Source organism: Astatotilapia calliptera, chromosome 14 (assembly GCF_964374335.1).
Source record: "Astatotilapia calliptera chromosome 14, fAstCal68.1, whole genome shotgun sequence".
NCBI lineage: Eukaryota > Metazoa > Chordata > Actinopteri > Cichliformes > Cichlidae > Astatotilapia > Astatotilapia calliptera.
The window spans coordinates 22,131,370-22,149,260 of record NC_137435.1 but is presented as its reverse complement, the minus strand read 5'-3'; the positions used below and the strand labels follow the sequence as shown (position 1 = coordinate 22,149,260).

General features: G+C 39.9%; 1 protein-coding gene across 4 annotated transcripts in view; it reads left to right on the top strand.

The window, feature by feature from the left end:
• dync2h1 (dynein cytoplasmic 2 heavy chain 1) overlaps positions 1-17,891 on the top strand; it is a 126,423-nt gene that overhangs the window by 9,394 nt on the left and 99,138 nt on the right. For all 4 annotated transcript variants that reach the window (XM_080289270.1, XM_080289271.1, XM_080289272.1 and 1 more), the window contains exons 15-38: positions 851-946; positions 1,314-1,475; positions 1,618-1,716; positions 1,986-2,125; positions 2,416-2,644; positions 3,354-3,481; positions 3,981-4,096; positions 4,406-4,533; positions 4,818-4,967; positions 5,080-5,285; positions 5,478-5,633; positions 5,755-5,869; positions 6,591-6,761; positions 7,301-7,459; positions 9,595-9,668; positions 9,877-10,026; positions 10,428-10,560; positions 10,654-10,771; positions 10,946-11,058; positions 11,256-11,369; positions 11,487-11,628; positions 16,064-16,269; positions 17,218-17,400; positions 17,616-17,798. In XM_080289270.1, coding sequence (XP_080145396.1) covers positions 851-946; positions 1,314-1,475; positions 1,618-1,716; positions 1,986-2,125; positions 2,416-2,644; positions 3,354-3,481; positions 3,981-4,096; positions 4,406-4,533; positions 4,818-4,967; positions 5,080-5,285; positions 5,478-5,633; positions 5,755-5,869; positions 6,591-6,761; positions 7,301-7,459; positions 9,595-9,668; positions 9,877-10,026; positions 10,428-10,560; positions 10,654-10,771; positions 10,946-11,058; positions 11,256-11,369; positions 11,487-11,628; positions 16,064-16,269; positions 17,218-17,400; positions 17,616-17,798 — 3,471 coding nt within the window. The remainder of the gene's footprint in view (positions 1-850; positions 947-1,313; positions 1,476-1,617; positions 1,717-1,985; positions 2,126-2,415; positions 2,645-3,353; positions 3,482-3,980; positions 4,097-4,405; positions 4,534-4,817; positions 4,968-5,079; positions 5,286-5,477; positions 5,634-5,754; positions 5,870-6,590; positions 6,762-7,300; positions 7,460-9,594; positions 9,669-9,876; positions 10,027-10,427; positions 10,561-10,653; positions 10,772-10,945; positions 11,059-11,255; positions 11,370-11,486; positions 11,629-16,063; positions 16,270-17,217; positions 17,401-17,615; positions 17,799-17,891) is intronic.

Genomic DNA, 17,891 nt, shown 5'->3' with positions numbered 1-17,891 from the left:
GTAAGGTAAAAACCCCCCACAACAATCAGGTCAGGTGACCCCAAATGAGCAAGCACTTTGGTGACAGTGGGAAGGAAGAATTCCCTTTTAATAGGAAAAAACCTCCGGCAGAACCGGCTATGGCATTTAAATGATGATCAGTATTTAATATGGAGCCTAAGTGTGGCAAGAACATATCCTTCAGACCATCACACCACTACACCAGCACCACGGGCCTGAACCACTGATATAAAGCAGGATAGAGCCATGTTTTCATGTTGTTTACACCAAATACTGACTCTGTCATCTGGATGTTGCAGCAGAAATTGAGATTCATCAGACCAGGGAATGCTTTTTCTAATCTTCTATTGTCCAGTCTTGTTGAACCCATGAGAATTTTAGTTTCAGTTTCCTGCTACTACCTGACAGGAATGGCATGCAGAATGCTCTTCTGTTAGTAAAGCCCAATATAGCAATAAGGTTTGGTGTGATTTGTGTTCAGAGATACTCTTCTGCATACCTTGGTGGTAACAAATAGTTATTTGAGTTCCTGTTGCCTTCCTGAATTAGTCTGACAAGGTCTTTTTAGTTTGCTTGCTGGTGTTTTCTCTCTTTTAGACCAGTCTCTGTAAACCCTAGAGATGGTTGTGAAGGAAAATCCCAGCAGATCAGCAGTTTCTGAAACGCTCAGATTCAGACTTAGACTAAATTCATTGAGTTGGTGCCATGTGATTGGCTGATTAGATATTTTTGTTAAAGAGCAGTTGAGCATGTATTCCTAACATAGTAGCCAGGGTATATCTGTGTATATCTTTATGAATATCTATTGCTTTTTTTATGCTCGTACTGTTACATATTACCGTTTTCATAGGTTGCTCATTTCTACAACACCATTGACCAGCAGATGATTCCCTCTCAGAGACCTATGATGTTAAATCTTGCCCTGGCCTTTGAGCATGTCATTAAGGTACAGCACACATTTGAAAGTATTGTTTTATAATACTAATTGTACTCATTCTCTTTTCTATGTGTAATGTTATAAGAGTCAAAGTTGATGAGTTGCCAGTACCTTATATATATATATATATATATATATATATATATATATATATATATATATATATATATATGTGTGTGTATATATATATATATATGTGTGTGTATATATATATATATATATATATATATATATATATATATGTGTATATATATATATATATATATATATATATATATATATATTATATATGGTGAACTTTGTTCACCTTGAAAATTTGCCTGCCATCAATTTTGTGTCTTGACGTGGAGATAATCGGTCTGCTTGTCTTTGTAAGAATCCTCGTTCTCAGTCAAAGACAACAGGAAGTAAGCTGCAGATCACCTGGGACAACCCCAAAGAGTTAGAAGTCTACATTGGCAAGCTGCAGGCTGCTGCTGAAAAACTCTCCACCGAAAACAGGAAGTTACGAAAATGGCACACTGACTTCATTGAGAAGGTGCTAGCAGAGACACAGTATTTAAATTTTTGGCCTTTAGTACAGTTCTTTGCAACAACACTTCCCCACTCAAATTGGAATAAGCAGCAAAAGTCTTACTATTCTCTTTGTTCTTCTCCATATCTGTGGGTACATTTTTTAGGTCGTGACACTGATGAATGTTGACCTACTGAGACATCAGCAGCGATGGAAGGATGGTCTTCAGGAGCTTCGTGCTGGTTTTGCCACTCTGGAGGCTCAGGTATTGACTGGAGATGTCTTGGATGGAATGTGTCGCAGATGTTTTGCCTAATAGGATTTTTATTTTGTGCATAAAATATTTTTTTACAAATAGTTGCGTTGATTTGGCTATAATAGTAAATAAAAAAAATTAAAATACGGAAGTAAATATGTCTCCATGTTTTCAGCATGAAAACATTCTTATTTCAGGATAAATCATTCTGGATAAATAGTTAAAATATTTTTTGTATAGGAAATAAAAAGTGTGTGTGTGTGCGTTTGTGTCTGTAGGGCTTCAGGTCTGATGACATGCGGGCATGGCGTCAGCACTGGAACCATCAGCTGTACAAAGCTCTTGAACACCAGTATCAGACTGGGCTGGAAGCACTGAACAAGAACTTGCCAGAAATACACATTGATCTCACTTTCAAGTCAGTGCCCAAAATTTCACTTGTCCAGGTTTTGCTTTCTCTCTCTGCCCTCTAACTCTTGTCATCTTTTTTCCCTTCTCTGCATTTTCTCTGCATCTGCATTTTCAACTTCTCTTGTCAATAACAGCAACTACTGACTTTTCCCCACACCTCTCACTTCTCACCCTTGGTCATATCAACAGTTTTCTCTAACTCTCTATCACTTCCTCTTTCTTCTAAAAGGGTATCATCGATTAATGTGGATTTAAGAGTAAACCGTGGAATCGTTTTAATCCTGTTCTTGTTAACAGGCAGGGCCGCTTACAGTTCTCGCCACCATTTGAGGAGGTGCGTGCACGCTATTTTAGAGAAATGAAGCGTTTCATCTCGATCCCAAACCAGTTCCGAGGGGTCAGCACCCAGGGGGAGGAGCTCATCTTCAACATCATGATTGACAGGAATGCGTCTGGGTTCCTCACAATTTTCAGCAAGGCTGAGGACCTCTTTAGTCGCCTGGAAGCTATACAACACAAGTTCAAGGTGTTTTGACTTTTATAATTACTCTGAGAGTGATTTGTTATTAACTTTCCTTTAAGAGAGCCTCTGTATAGTGTTTTATGTACAAAAAAGAAAATTTGCATGTTGTGTAACTCTTTGACACCTGGACCGGATTTGAGGCTGGTCAAATTCGGACTCGAGATTTAATAACTTCCGATCAGTTATTTGGCTCAGCACTTAAATCTTTAGTATTATCATCATCATGGTTCTGACTTGATTTTAGTTTCTTTCAGTAGCGTACCATTTTATATATGTACGTATATTTAAAATAATGAAACACTTGTCACAAGTTTCTCACTGAAGCACTGCACTGAGGAATAACTGTATTGCTGTCTTTGAAAGAATGAAACCTGGATCAGTCATTGTTCTCTTTTTTTTTTTTTTTGTACTGAAGCGCTGTTGTTTCACTGCTGTGTTCCCCTGCATACTACCATGACAGAACAGTTTATTGTCTTTTCCCTTTAGTCTGCGATCATGCATGTATAAATTGCAGGGGGAAGCCCTCCGCCCGCACCAGACTTCTCTTTTATCTCATCTTCTCTTTACTTCTCTTTTTATTTAGTCATCTATGTCTTGATGGATGATATCGTTACTGTCACCTTTAACATAGACACCTTTAAAAATAGGAAATATGCACTGCACCCCGCCTCACTGTGATCCTGTGTGCGTGTGTGTGTGTGCGTGAGTGCAGGAGTGGGTGGTGTTGGGACAGACTGATTTAGAGAAGTTGATCGAGAAGCATTTGAGTTCTGTGCAGGACTGGGAAAGAAATTTCAAAGCCCTGAAAGCCAAGGGAAAAGAGTCAGAACGTTTACCCAGGTACACATCACGTATTAACTAATGTAATTAAACCTGGTGAAATGAAAATGATATTTATGCTTACACATAGGGACAGTAAACATTGCAAAAAGTGTATAGACTGTATTGTTATATACTGTTTATATAACTAGGTCATTCACAGATTGTTTTGATATCTTAAGTGATTTTGTTTGTTACAAGTTAATTGTTAATCGAGTCCTCTGAAGTGTTTTTCTCTGTAACAGCTTGGGAAGGTTTGTTTAATCATACCAGCAAAGATCACACATCAAATTCATAACTTTTAGAAAATGATGCACTCCAGAAAAGCCCAAGGCATTATGTTCTGTTCTCTACTAAGAATTTGTCTCACTGTCTGAGTCAGTGACCTGCTTTATCCATTTATAGTTTTACTTATTATATTTCTTTATTGGGTACAGTTTGTGCAGTTAAAAGTGACCTTACACCACAAATGTAACACTTAACAACTGCATTTCTGTCACTGGCCTCCGTTCTTTGTCAGTCAGGAGAAAGTGGACTGTATCACCGTCAACTGTGAGCCTGTAAAAGCCGCCATAGATGACCTGATTCAGAGGCTGTTTGACATGCTGCTCCTCTCACTTAGGAAATCTATACAAGGTAAACACAGACACCTTGATTTTCCTTGTTTTTTCCAGTATGTAATGTTTGTGGCAGAACGAAAACACTCTAGCCAAGCCCCCACTTTGTTTCTCTCTTTGCATCAATAAATGCTTTTATATAAAAGACATTAAGTGTATCTCACCAATGAAAAAACATTGTTTTATTTCTCTTTCTCAATTTTGTGTCTGTGTTTTGAAAATTTGTTTTCCATTTCTTCAGCTCTAAGATATCCCCTTTGCTCTCACTTTCCCTTTCCTTTTCTGTTTTCCTTTTTTGAAAGTATATTCTCTTCCTTCTTGCTTGCAGGCCACACACAAGCAATAGAAACTTTTGTGACAGAATCAATGGACGCCTTGTCCACTCGACCAGAGAGTATGGAGGAAATTGGTGCGGCTAGTGCCAAATATAACCAGATACTTGCCCGCAAACCTGAAGTAAGACACAAGCACTCCTAAACCCAGCTCGTTAGGGTTTTTTGTAAATTTCTTCCTTCCTTGTTTGTGGGTAATTTTAGAATTCAAGGTTAACTTTCATACACCTAGTAAAACATTTTGCTCCCTGTCAAAGAAATAAAAGCTTTGTCTTCCTTAATGCATTTTACAGTATGTCTCGTCATATTTCTGATTGATTTATAGCATTGGTCCTATAAGTCCACAAGGAACCGTCTAAAATTTAACCATGTCATTTGAAACAAACTGTGCTTCATGTCTATACACAGATTCTACCTCAGTTCCAATTTGCTGAGGAGAAGAACCGCTTGCTACGTGCGGTGGCTGGAGCTGGGCTGGACTCTCTCTCTTCACTCAGGGCCAAGTGGGACAAGCTGGAGCTTGTCATGGAGAGCCACCAGCTAATGGTCAAAGACCAGGTGACATATACTCATACAGACACACTTAGATCAGGTTATTGCTCCAACTGGTTTTTCAGATCCTATTTTCCTCAGAATGACTCCTTCTTTTTCATGCATGGTACTCTCTTAGGTGGAGGTGATGCGAAGTTATGCGGCCAGTCGTATCGATGTTTACAGGGCAGATCTGGAGCGGTTTAAGGCACGCTGGGACCAGCTAAAACCTAAAGATGAGATGCTTGAGACTGGTGATCATGCTGCCCTGCTTGTATGTCTTCAGACAATCAGGGACAAACAGCAAGAGTTTGAGGAGCTAGAGCTTGTGCGCACTAAGCTGCTGTACGTTTATTTTCATTCAGGTTTATTCACTAAGAGATTTAGAATGTTTAAAGTATTTGGGATTTTTATTTCCTTTATCGTGTGCCACATGAAAAACTTGTACAAGATCATTTTCAGTTATGACTCTGGTGTGAAGAGATCGCATTTAGTTCAATTACGGCCAAAAGTCTGACTCTCCTGTGCTCTCCTCAGTGAAGACTGTGCCTATTTCAATCTGGAGACTCCGTCTTTCTCTGTGGCCGAAGAGACAAAAAGAGACATGGAGGAATGCAGCCAAATGTGGGGTCTGTATGAGGAGTGGCACCAAGGGTTCTCAGAGAAGGCCCAGGAAGACTGGATATCATTCAGGTAGAGGGGGGTCATGTTTAGGGCTCATATCTAAACTTTTACGTAGAGTACTGATTATGTTTTTAATCAGTACTATGTGTTTAGTCATGTAATTGTGTGTGTTTTTTCTTTTAATTTACAGGAGTAAAACATATGTATTTGAGGAGTTTTTGTTTACTTGGCAAGAAAGACTAAGAAAACTAGAGCAACCCACTGTGATGTCTGTTAAACTACAAGGGGAAGTCGACAAATACAAGGTATATACTAGTACAGTTCAAGTAATAATATGTCGCTGCCTTCTTTTCGTATTCAATTCAAGTCTTCTTATCTGAAATATGTGTGTATGCTTTGGCTGAGTCAGATATCCAGAAAACTTATTCTGGTTCTTGTTGGCGTTTACTCAGAAAATGTCACAGCAATTAGCTGCTACATTTTCATATACAGTTTGTTTAAGTGGAAACATGACTTAAAAATGTACACAGTTCCATCCTTTCTCCTCGTTTCTCCTTTTTGAGGCAGGGTACACCCTGGACAGGTCGCCAGTCTGTTGCAGGACTAACACATAGACACAGACAACCATTCCCACTCACATTCACACCTATGGGCAGTTTAGAGTTTCCATTTAACCTATCCCCACTAACTGCATGTCTTTGGACTGTGGGAGAAAGCCAGAATACCCGGAGAGAACCCACGCAAATGAGGGGTGAACATGCAAACTCCACACAGAAAGCCCCAGCCTGATGGTGGAATTGAAATCAGGGAACAGTAAGTGCTGCCCTGTCGTACCACCATGCCACCCCCGAGCGGGAATCCCAGCAAAGGTGGGATGTTCCCTCGGGGGCTGTGACGTCTCATTTGAATCTACACGGCTGTGAGGGAAATCTTTAATCTGACTTTATAAGTGATCTAATTACAAATCTTGTTTTGTTTTCTTGTTTTTTGTTTTTGTTTCCTTTTCTTTTTCGTCTCAATATCTAGAACATGATTCCAGTGCTGAAGTATGTACGTGGGGACCACCTGTCTCAGGACCACTGGTTGGACATGTTCCGTTTACTAGGCCTCCCAAGAGGGATGACTTTAGAGAGACTTACCTTTAGTGATCTTCTTGCTGTGGCAAATACCATCATAGAGAAAGCAATGGAGCTCAAGGTCTGTACAAACACACTTTTGAAATTGTATATAAATGTCTTTTTTAGCGCCCTAATCTTTAGGGAATCAGAACTCAGTAATTTTCAGTAATGGCATGATAAAGATCGTAACTGATATCTATAAAGCTGCTTTGGCCTGCATTTGTATATTTGGATTGGCCCGAGTTTCGCCTTAATCATGTGTCGTGCAACATGTAGTATACATGGGGTAACGAGAAGCGATTAACACCTCACGACCAGCTCCCGATCAAGAAAATCGCAAGAAAATCAAACCTGTTTGAAATCCTGAGGGTATTAAAGCAACCTCTCACACGGTGCACGCACAAACACAGAAATGGAAGTGAAAAAGTCAGTACATCACGACTCGAAGCTGAGAAATGTTAGTCTTCCAGGTTTTTTAGAAAAAGTTGGCATGTTGGCAGATTTCAGTGATGTGTTGGAAATGTAATGAGGCAAACGGGCGGTCCAGACGCAAAACCCAATATGACTGATGCAGAGGCGTGTGTTTTTTGTGTGTGCATGTGGTGCACATTGATATAGGATCTGAACAGTCGTGCTCAGGCGGAGGTGACGATCAGAGAAGCTCTGAGGGAGCTGGATTTGTGGGGAGCTGCAGCTACCTTCACCCTCACTGAGTACACAGACAGCAGTGGGCGCACTCTCACCCTCATCAAGGACTGGAAGGATATTGTCAACCAGGTAGATGTGGAGCACACATAAAAAAAAGACATCAAGTCAGCTGTTGTGTACAAATATAAAATGCAGATTTGGTTCACAATGCCACACTGAATCTCTGAAGTTTGACTAGGAAAGTAAATTGAGTTTTTTTTTAATTGGTTAGAGTTGACCATAAATCATTTTATGAAAAATAGTCACATCTCCTGGATGGACCTTGCACCCCTCCCTGGTTGTCTGGTTCTCTTTTATGGCCCTCAAAAATCATGTTGTATATGGTGACCCAGAATTGAAAGCAGGTTGTCTGCTATTCAGAAGGTCCATGTTTCGATCCTCAGTTCCTGCAACGCTAAATTTAAGTGCCTTTAGGCAAGATCCTGAATCATCAGTACCATTTGATGCCTCCATCTAAGTTTGCAGGTGTTACATTAAAAATGCGAGTGTAAAAAGGTACTGTATAAATTGTAGTTCATTTATTGTGAACTAAACTAGGAGAAGGTTGAACACAGAGATCTAATGTAGTTAGATCAGGTGCAGTTAGCCTATAAGAAATTGCTGGGCAGCACAGTGCTTGAGATAGTTCAGAGAAATAAGCTAGAAATTAGCTACTTACTTATAGTAAAAAGAATACAAATCGAGATTAAAACCCCTGAAATGTATCCACTTGTTGAAATTCACTAAAGAAGCACTTGTTTGCTAAGATGGAAATGATGGCCAAATAGGAAACTTTAGACATTTTGAACATTCAAGTGGCTAATGAGATTTTTCTGTTTAATGACTCCAGAGGGACAAACAGGCAAATCTTGGCACTTGCATCCCTTTTTGAGAAACAGCTTCAGTTATCTGCTGCGCTCATTCATCCTCATCTTGCTTTACATTTGTCCTGCTGTAGTTAATCTTTTGCCTGTCTAGATTGGATTGTTTTAGATGTTCTATATTGTTGACTATTGAATCTGCGATGGCCTCTAGATATAATTGAGCTTCATTATATCCTTGGATAGGGTGGGCGTGAGTGAGGGCGACTTTTACGAACTATGCACCTCAGCACTTGGCACTCTGACACTTTGTGGCTGAGTTTCAGTGGTTTCTGGAAACTTCCACTTTGTAGTAATGCCACTTATTGTGAAATATTTACAAGGGTAGAAATTTCACAAGCTGACTTGTTGCATCAGTGCCACACTTGAATCCAATGAACTCTTTAGAACAGGGGTCTCAAACCAAAATGGGCTGTGGGCCACTGCTGGCACTGTCATCTCATTGGAGGTCCACTTTAGTGTTCAAGTAATACAAAAACAAACAAACAAACAAACACAAAAACACCCACAAATATTTCCAGAAATATAGTGTTTTGCTAGTTTTCTTTAAATGTCAAATATTGTATAACAAGACAAATCTGCAAATGTGAACGTAATTTTTTTTCCTCACTCTTAACTGAGGCCTTTCAACTGCTACTACTTTGAACTATCAAATAAACAAATTGTTACTGTCTTTCTGATCAAACGCGTGGCAGCACTTCTACTCTAATTTTGTTTGTATTTAACAAAATAAAAATGCAGACGTAAGTGTACACATTAGTTTTTGACTTCTAGTGAAAATTGTTTTCTTTACAAATAACTCTCTCACTGAACCAACACAGCCAATCCCTCAACATGTTTGTACTCTCTGCTCATATTGTTTTCATATTAAATCATTTTTTGCTTTTTAAAGAACTTATTTCAACATTGCATTCAGCAACAAACAAATCATGCCTACAAAAAAAGTTCAATATGTAATTGCATTACATTTCTTCACGTCAAGTAGGAGTGACGTGGGCCACAAGTGGCCCCCGGGCCGAAATTTTGAGACCCCTGCTTTAGAATGACCCATACATAAGGTTTGTAGAGGCTTACCAAGATAGAACCCATTGTGTCTGATTGTGAAACAGTGTTATTGTTTTTAAAAAATTTTTTTTTATATAATTAGTACTTGCTTCTTTAAATGTTGCTGTCCATATTTACATGCAAATGTTGTTTCAGTACATCAGTGAAATGTTATGTCAGGCAGTTCAAATAAAAGAGCATACTTGACTCAATTGTTAGGGAGACATAGTTGACACTAAATGCCTAAATGACATCTTATGTATTAGGTATTACGTTTTCACCATTTCTCTGTCTATCTAGGTGGGAGATAATCGCTGTCTGCTGCAGTCGCTAAAAGATTCCCCTTATTACCGCAGCTTCCAGGACAAGGTCAGGTCAAGGTCTTTAAATCTATGAATAAACTTTAAGTGCTTAATTTTTTTTATGTATGGAAAAAGTACTTTTCACATACCTTTCTCAGCTTGTATTGGTACATGCAGTTTTTAAAAAACAAATTTGGTTCATTTATATATTAACATTTAATCCCTGATGAAGAAACTGTGACAAAGGTTTGAGTATTTACTCCACGTATATCCAGGTCAGTCTGTGGGAAGTTCGTCTGTCCGACTTGGATGAGTATCTGCTCAGTCTGAATGCCATCCAGAGGCGCTGGGTTTATTTGGAGCCCATTTTTGGACGAGGAGCATTGCCCCGAGAGGAAGCTCGCTTCAAACGAGTTGATGAAGACTTCAGGTACAGTGTGTGCAGCTCTGTGTAATAACACAAATGAAGCGTTTGCCCATTTAGGCACAATGGTGGCTAACACTGATACTTCACAGCAAGAACGTTCCTGATTTGGACCTTTCCTTCTGGTGTTTGAATGTGCGCACTCACTACGAGTGCATGAGTTTTCTTTGGGTAGTCTAGCTTCCTCTGACAGTTGAAAGACCTCCATGTTTGCAATGTATAGAATAAAACACTATTTGACTGTGTGGTTAAATGTGGCTTGTAGTCTGACGCACTTTGAGTGTTCAGTAAGATTAGAAAACCACTATATACTACATGTGATAATATACCATAAACTACATGTGGCTTCTCTTTTGCTGACAAATAGAAACTGGCATAACTGAACATCTTCTCGCTCCGTGTCTTAGGTCTATAATGTCAGACATCCAGAGAGACAACAGAGTTGTTTCTCTGAGTTCGAGGGCTGGCATCAGAAACTCCCTCGTCACCATACTGGACCAACTACAGCGCTGCCAAAAGTCACTCAATGAGTTCCTGGAGGTGAATACGCACGTGTGAGAAGACATTTGCTTTCTTTCACATGGGTTTCAAATATCACCACTACCTAAATGTGGTTTTGTGTCTGCATCACAGGAGAAACGGTCTGCCTTCCCACGGTTCTATTTCATTGGGGATGATGATCTGTTAGAAATTCTTGGGCAGGCAACCAACCCTAGTGTCATCCAGTCACACCTAAAAAAACTCTTTGCAGGTCAGAGACATGTGTGTTCTTACATTCTGTTGTTGCTGATGATCGTTTGCATTTATCTGCTGTCGCTCTGTCTTCTGCCTGTTTTCCCCCTTTTGTTATATTTGTTCATATTGTTTGAATCATAACGGTTGTATTGGATAGTGAAGGTAGTCTGCATATATATTCCCTTTGCAGGCATCCACAGTGTTGTGTTTGATGAGCAATGCCAGCACATTGTCGCCATGTGTTCTTTGGAGGGAGAAATTGTGCCACTCAGAAATATTGTACACATTTACAGCCTTGTGGAGGTAAAGCTATGAATGTATATAAATGGATAAATAGTATTATCATTGTTGGAGGTCTAAGGAGGTACTTGTAGTATGTTTATCCTTTTTAAAAATGTATTCAAAGCAACACAAATGTGTATTCATTTTAAACGTTTTATATGCTTTTTCTTTGAACCTTCCTTTGTGGTTCTGCATAAACAGTTTTCCTTCGTTTCTAGGTGTGGTTAAGTGAGCTGTCTGTGGAAATGAAGGAGACCCTAAAGCACTTGCTGTATGAATGTGTGTCAGCAGCAAAGAAAGGGGAAGTGGACCCCTCTCGTTATCCATCACAGGTGCACACACTCATTTATACAACTGCTTTTTAAAAATATTCTTTAAAGCTTGTGATGTAAAAGAAAATACGTTTTTTTTCTCCCCAGCATTAAACAATGTTGCATTTTTTCGTGTAGATCCTGTGTCTGGCTGAGCAAATCCAATTTACTGAAGATGTGGAAAGAGCTATAAAAGAACAAAATTTGCATCAGTTGGAGTTGGAGCTTAACAGCAAATTAGAAGTCTATACCACAGTGGACACCAGCTCTGATAACACAGGTAGGGAACACATTCGTGTTTAAGCATCGGGGAAGATAAAGTATGTGTGCCCATTCAGACAGGTGTAACGTTTCCCTGGACGGCATGAAATTCTGCACACGTGATATGGATTTTATTTAACATATACGTTTAGCTTAGTGTGTGCATACAAGGATTAAAAAAACTTACAGTTAAAAGCAATTTATAACCAACATTAATGAATAAACATCAAATCTGTGATTATTACAACCAGCCAGTTTCTTTCTTCTTCTTCTTATTTCCACTCCTCCCTTTAGGGATGGCCATAACAAGTCATCTTAGGCTACGTTCACACTGCAGGCGAAAGCGCATCAAATCCGATTTTTTTGACCCTATGCGACCCATATCCGATCATGGTATGACAGTGTGAACGGCACAAATCCGATATTTTCAAATCCGATCTGGGTCACTTTCGTATGTGGTACTGAATCCGAAACATATCCGATGTTCCAGAAAGCGACTGCTGTGTGAATGGTCAAGTCGCATTAAATCCGTCTTTTACGTCACTGACACAAGACAGACACCAATTATCAGCGCCAGAGAAGCGCCTGATAATACATCGCGAACGCTTCCTGGCCATCCGGTGAAACTGCTGGGAAGACAACGTTGGAGAAACGTTAACATTTGATTTGGACTGCATAATCTGCAGATTCTGACAGAAATGTGCAACTATCATTTGAAGCACCGCTCCTCTAAAACAGCAATAAGGATCATTATTAGGTTATTTACATTATTATGTAAATAACAAAATAACTTATAGCAAAAATTGGGAAACGTAAAGTCCGAAGTCTTTATTAAGGGCCATCAGTCAAACAATATTGTTTGCTCTGGGTCTAAACAGAGCGCGTTGTGTGTGACATCTTCTTTTGCGCATGCGGGCCGCTTTGAGCGTTCACACTAGAGAGCGTTTGCTGTCGCATTTTATTTGTAGTGTGAACGAGCAGACAAAAAAATCGGATTTGATCAAAAAATCGGAATTGAGCATTAAGACCTGCAGTGTGAACGTAGCCTTACTCTCACTCTATCCGTAGTATCTTCTTCTGTCACACAAACCCTCTGCAGGCCCTCCTTTACTTCATGCCTGAACCTTTTATGTGGACTTCCTCTTTTCTTTTTGCCTGGTAGCTGTCTTCAACGTCCTTTGCCCAACATATCCACTACCTCTCTTTTGCTCATGTCCAAAACAGTCTCAGCCTTGCATCTCTGACTTCATCTCCTATCCCAGCTGACACAGGGCGAGAGGTTGGGTACATGCTGGACAGGTTGCCAGTCTGTCACAGGGCTAACACATAGAGACCGACAACCATTCACACTGTCATTCACATCTGAAGCATATTAAAGCCAATCACCAACTAACCTAACCCTACTAACATGCCTGTCTTTGGAGTGCTTGAGGAAGCCGTAGTATCTGGACAGAACCCACACAGACACGAGGAGAACAAGCAAACTCCACACAGAAAGGCCCTGGCCAGATCCAGGACCATCTTACTGTTCGGCTTTGAGGCAACAGTAATCACCATGTCACTGTGTTCACTAGTGTTTCTACAGTTTTTCTTCCTCTAATCCAAGTATTCAGCTAAACGTAGATGCTAGCTTTAACATTATATATAAAGTGATACAATATAACTGATATATAATAGCAGGGCTACTTGAGTGGAGTCCTATGACCCCTAGTGGCCATATTGGCAATTAGAATTGCCAATATTGACTGGTTACGATCTCTGACATAAGGGTAATGCACAGAAAGACAGAAGAAGTTGTGATAAACAGGAACTACACAATGTTTTTTCCCCAAGAGGTCTTAAAATATTCACGTCTTTGCCCCACACTTGATGTGTGATTTTTCTCTCTCTCTCTGTGGTTATTTCTACAGCAAATTTCACAACCCTTATTTTAGTTTTTGACCTTTCTGTGAGAGTCCAGATAAACAATTGCTACTTAATATGTGTACTTAATCTACATCAGATACTGATCCAAATCTCAGGCTTGGTTGAATCTGTTGGGATTATGAGATGAGTGGGAAATTAATTCCAAATGAGTGTATCACTCATAGTCTCCTAGGAAGCTGCAAAGGGGCAGTAGTACGCTTTAAATCTGTAGGCAACATATCTGACAGGCGAATTTAATGACCCGGGGATGAATATATGGCTGCATAAAGCATAACAGCCGACTTTTGCCTCAGAACTCAAATCTGCTTTACTTTTAGATTTAAACAAGTTACTCATTCATGAGATGAAAGCGCCAACAGTACCGACATTTCACAGGACATTGGCGTTCTGGGAAATGGTCAAATTCCAAATCTCTTCTGTCATTTTCTTCATGCTTAACTTCAGCGTGTGGGCTAAATTTGTAGTTGTAGAATACCTTTTATTTTAGTACAGCACTGGATTATATTATATGGAAATATTATATTCTTACATGCACACCTTTTCCATTTATGCCTGTAGCAGTTATTTCCATGATAATACATTATTAAATTACTGGCTTCTGTGTAAAAAACCAAAATATATGGCAATGTTTCTTAGAGATTTCATTAGATAGGACTGACACGCCTAGGTGGTGATGTACTGTAATATTGCAAGTGCTGTTTCTTTTAGCTGTTAAAGAAAAAAAAGGCGGCTTTGGAGTACGTAATTCACTTCTTGTGTCAGGATGGTGCCGGGGGAAGTTTTCATTTTGTCTTCTACTGAAAATGACAAGCTGTATCAAATTGGGGGCTTTTGATAGCTGAAAAGGTTATTATGACTAAACCAGTGTAAAGGCTGCAAAGGCTCATTTTGGACTATTTTGAGTGGTCGTGTCGCTTATTAGTTTTAACTTAACTAATAATGTCTTACTTTTGCTCGTTTATGATTCATTTTGAGAGGAAATGATGGATGCAGGACACCGTTGTGAAAAGGGGTTAAAAAGGGTAAAATCCCTATGTGATGTGCTTTCTTTTAACACCAGTTTGTCTCAAGTGGTTATAAAGTGCTGGGACTGATTAAAGCAGCAAAAGTAATGGCAAGAAAGACAATCTAATTACCCAGTCTGCCTAAAATGTCCATAAATGGTAAATGGCCTGTATTTGTATAGTGCTTTTCTAGTCCCTAAGGACCCCAAAGTGCTTTACACAACCAGTCATCCACCCATTCACACACACATTCACACACTGGTGATGGCAAGCTACATTGTAGCCACAGCCACCCTGGGGCGCGCTGACAGAGGCGAGGCTGCCGGACACTGGCGCCACCGGGCCCTCTGACCACCACCAGTAGGCAACGGGTGAAGTGTCTTGCCCAAGGACACAGCAACTGAGACTGTCCAAGCCGGGGCTCGAACCGGAAACCTTCCGATTACAAGGTGAACTCCCAACTCTTCAGCCATGATCGCCTCATAAACTCCACAGGAAGTGAGGAGCCATTTGTTGGTGAGGCAAGACAGGATACATTTGGCAGGATACATTTGGCATACATTTGCTGAAGTAATTTGTATGCATCTCTAGCTAGGCTGACACTATTGATGCATACATGTCAACAAGACTATAAAAGATGCCTAAAAGGTGGCTTGAAGTGGTAAAAAGGAGTGTAGCCATAATTGATTTTGGGGGGTTGCTAGGCAAAAAAAATACACATATAAACAGACCCAGAAGCACCAGTGCTCTCTCTGGGCCTTTGTTCGGACTGAGGGAAAGCAGAAAATATTCCTGTGGTCTGACAGGTCAAATTTTAAAACTCTTAGAAATCCTCCAGGCTAAACAGAAAGGCCATCACTCACTTGTTGTAAGCACACAGTACAAAAGCCAGCATCCTCGATGGTATCAATGCGCATTAGTGCACAGGGCACGGGCAACTTGCCCATACTGAGAGGCCCTTTTAATACTGAATGACATGTATGTGGTTTCTTTGGCCTTTAAAAGAACATTTACTGCTTTCCAGCAATGTCTTTTTGGGGAGAAGGCCTTGCTTATTTCTGTTATATAAGCTCAAATGCTATTTTTTAATACAAATTACAATCCCCTGAAGTCAAGAACTGACACCTGTTTGGAATGATCACCGCTTTACCAAAAGAAAGAGAGAGAAATCCCATATCAAGCAAGAATGTAAAATTCAGGGTTACAGCTGCTGGTCTAATCAGTTCCATAAAACTTGAACAGTGATGAACTAAAGAGGTAATGCAGCACTGTTTTTAATGTTTAAATGTGTTGCCTGAGTCATACTGAAAAAAATCATATTGTTCATTTCAGAATTTCTCAGTTCTACACTGTGGTTTATTCAAATTCAATACACTATTGTAACAAATATTAACTATTTCCTGGCCTGGTTAAATCCAGCACCCTGCATTTACAGATACAATGCTCTTTTATGTCAGAAATGTGTTATTTGTGTACTTTTACAGGTTCTGACACCCTAAAATTTATGCATGTCTCCTTGTACAGAGTCTAGTGTCCTGCAATTGAAGCTGAAGGCCTTGATCCTGGATATTATCCACAACATCAGTGTGGTGAAGCAACTTAACCAGGCAGGAGTTACCACTACTGACGCCTGGGCCTGGAAGAAGCAGCTTCGGTTCTATATGGGGCCGGACCAATGCTGCCACATACATATGGTGGATGCACAATTCAGCTATACCTATGAATACCAGGTGTGATATAGTGCAAACGTGTTGTATATGCGTTCCTCTTTTCAATTACACAAATGGAACAAACCAAAACATTCAGTGATGTTTCCTGCACTCCAATTAATCTTTACTTGACATTTTGTTTTTCTAATTAAGAATATTAAACCACAGGAAATTAAATCTGCTTTCTTAGCATTCATTTTACAGCACATTGACTTGCAAGGGAGGAAAGCAGCAGACATTTTCAACAGCAAGTTGTGCCATCTGTATTAGTCTATTTTTACAGATGATAAATGACTGACATCATGTCTAATTTTATAACCATAACAAAAATTATTATATTCATGTGTAACAACCAAAAAAAGGAAACCAAATATCTAAATCTAGCCGAGGGTTTAATATTCAGGTGAAGCCCTATAACATTTTGTTCATTCTGTAGCTACTTTCAGTATGACCCAGGTAAGGTAGTATTAGGAGAACATGCATTTTCTTAATCCCAGTTTATATCAGTAATAATTACACTATAGGCAGGAGTTTGGGGGCTGGATCAGCTTTATCACAAGCTATTGTTAAACAGTTTTTGCAGTGTGGCAGGCTGCAGTATCCCGCTTATGGGAGCTGTTGTGTAGGTGTTAATCAATGTATTTGAACCTATTTTTTTTTACCTTTGGGGGGCACTGTTTATGCAGGGATAAGGAGCACGTGTAATACAGTGCCTTCTTGCATTTCCACTCTACAGTTTTTTACAACCACATCCAGACTCCCGTTTACTTTTCTTTTCTTTGCCCGTCCATCATTCATTTGTCACGTCTATCCTTTTCCATTCATTTCCTTTATTTTTTTGACAAGTTTGTTTCAGTCTCCATCGTGTCCCTTCACCCATATCTCTGATGCTGTCTGGCCACCATCACTTTCCTTTGCTGTCTTTATTCCTAATTTTAATCTTTAATCTTATCTCTTACTGCCTCCCAGGGGAATGTGGCTAAGCTGGTGCACACTCCACTGACTGATAAATGCTACCTGACTCTGACCCAGGCAATGAAGATGGGGCTCGGGGGGAATCCTTATGGGCCAGCCGGCACAGGCAAGACTGAGTCCGTCAAAGCCTTAGGAGGGCTGTTTGGACGTCAAGTGCTGGTGTTCAACTGTGACGAGGTGTATAGATGCTTCTGTGAAAAGCAAAAAATATATACAAAGCGAAAGCTACAACTAAAGACGTGGATACAATATATCCATGAATCACATATGTGCAGTAGTAGACACACACATACACTAACCTTTTGATTAGTCCACACACATGCACAAACAAAGTAGGATTGCAAATTGAGTACAAATGACAACGACTGCTTTTTTTTTGGTCTGTTTTCCAGGGTATCGATGTGAAGTCAATGGGACGGATCTTTGTGGGGTTGGTGAAGTGTGGAGCATGGGGCTGCTTTGACGAGTTTAACCGTTTAGAGGAAGCAGTACTGTCTGCAGTTTCCATGCAGATTCAGGCCATTCAAGACTCTCTCAAACACCATAAGAACACATCCGATCTGCTAGGGAAGGAGGTCAGAAAATAAACAAATGCAGACAAAAACAATAATGCTGAACACCAGGTCATTCTGATTTCTCAAGCCCACCTCAGTAATTTATGACACTTT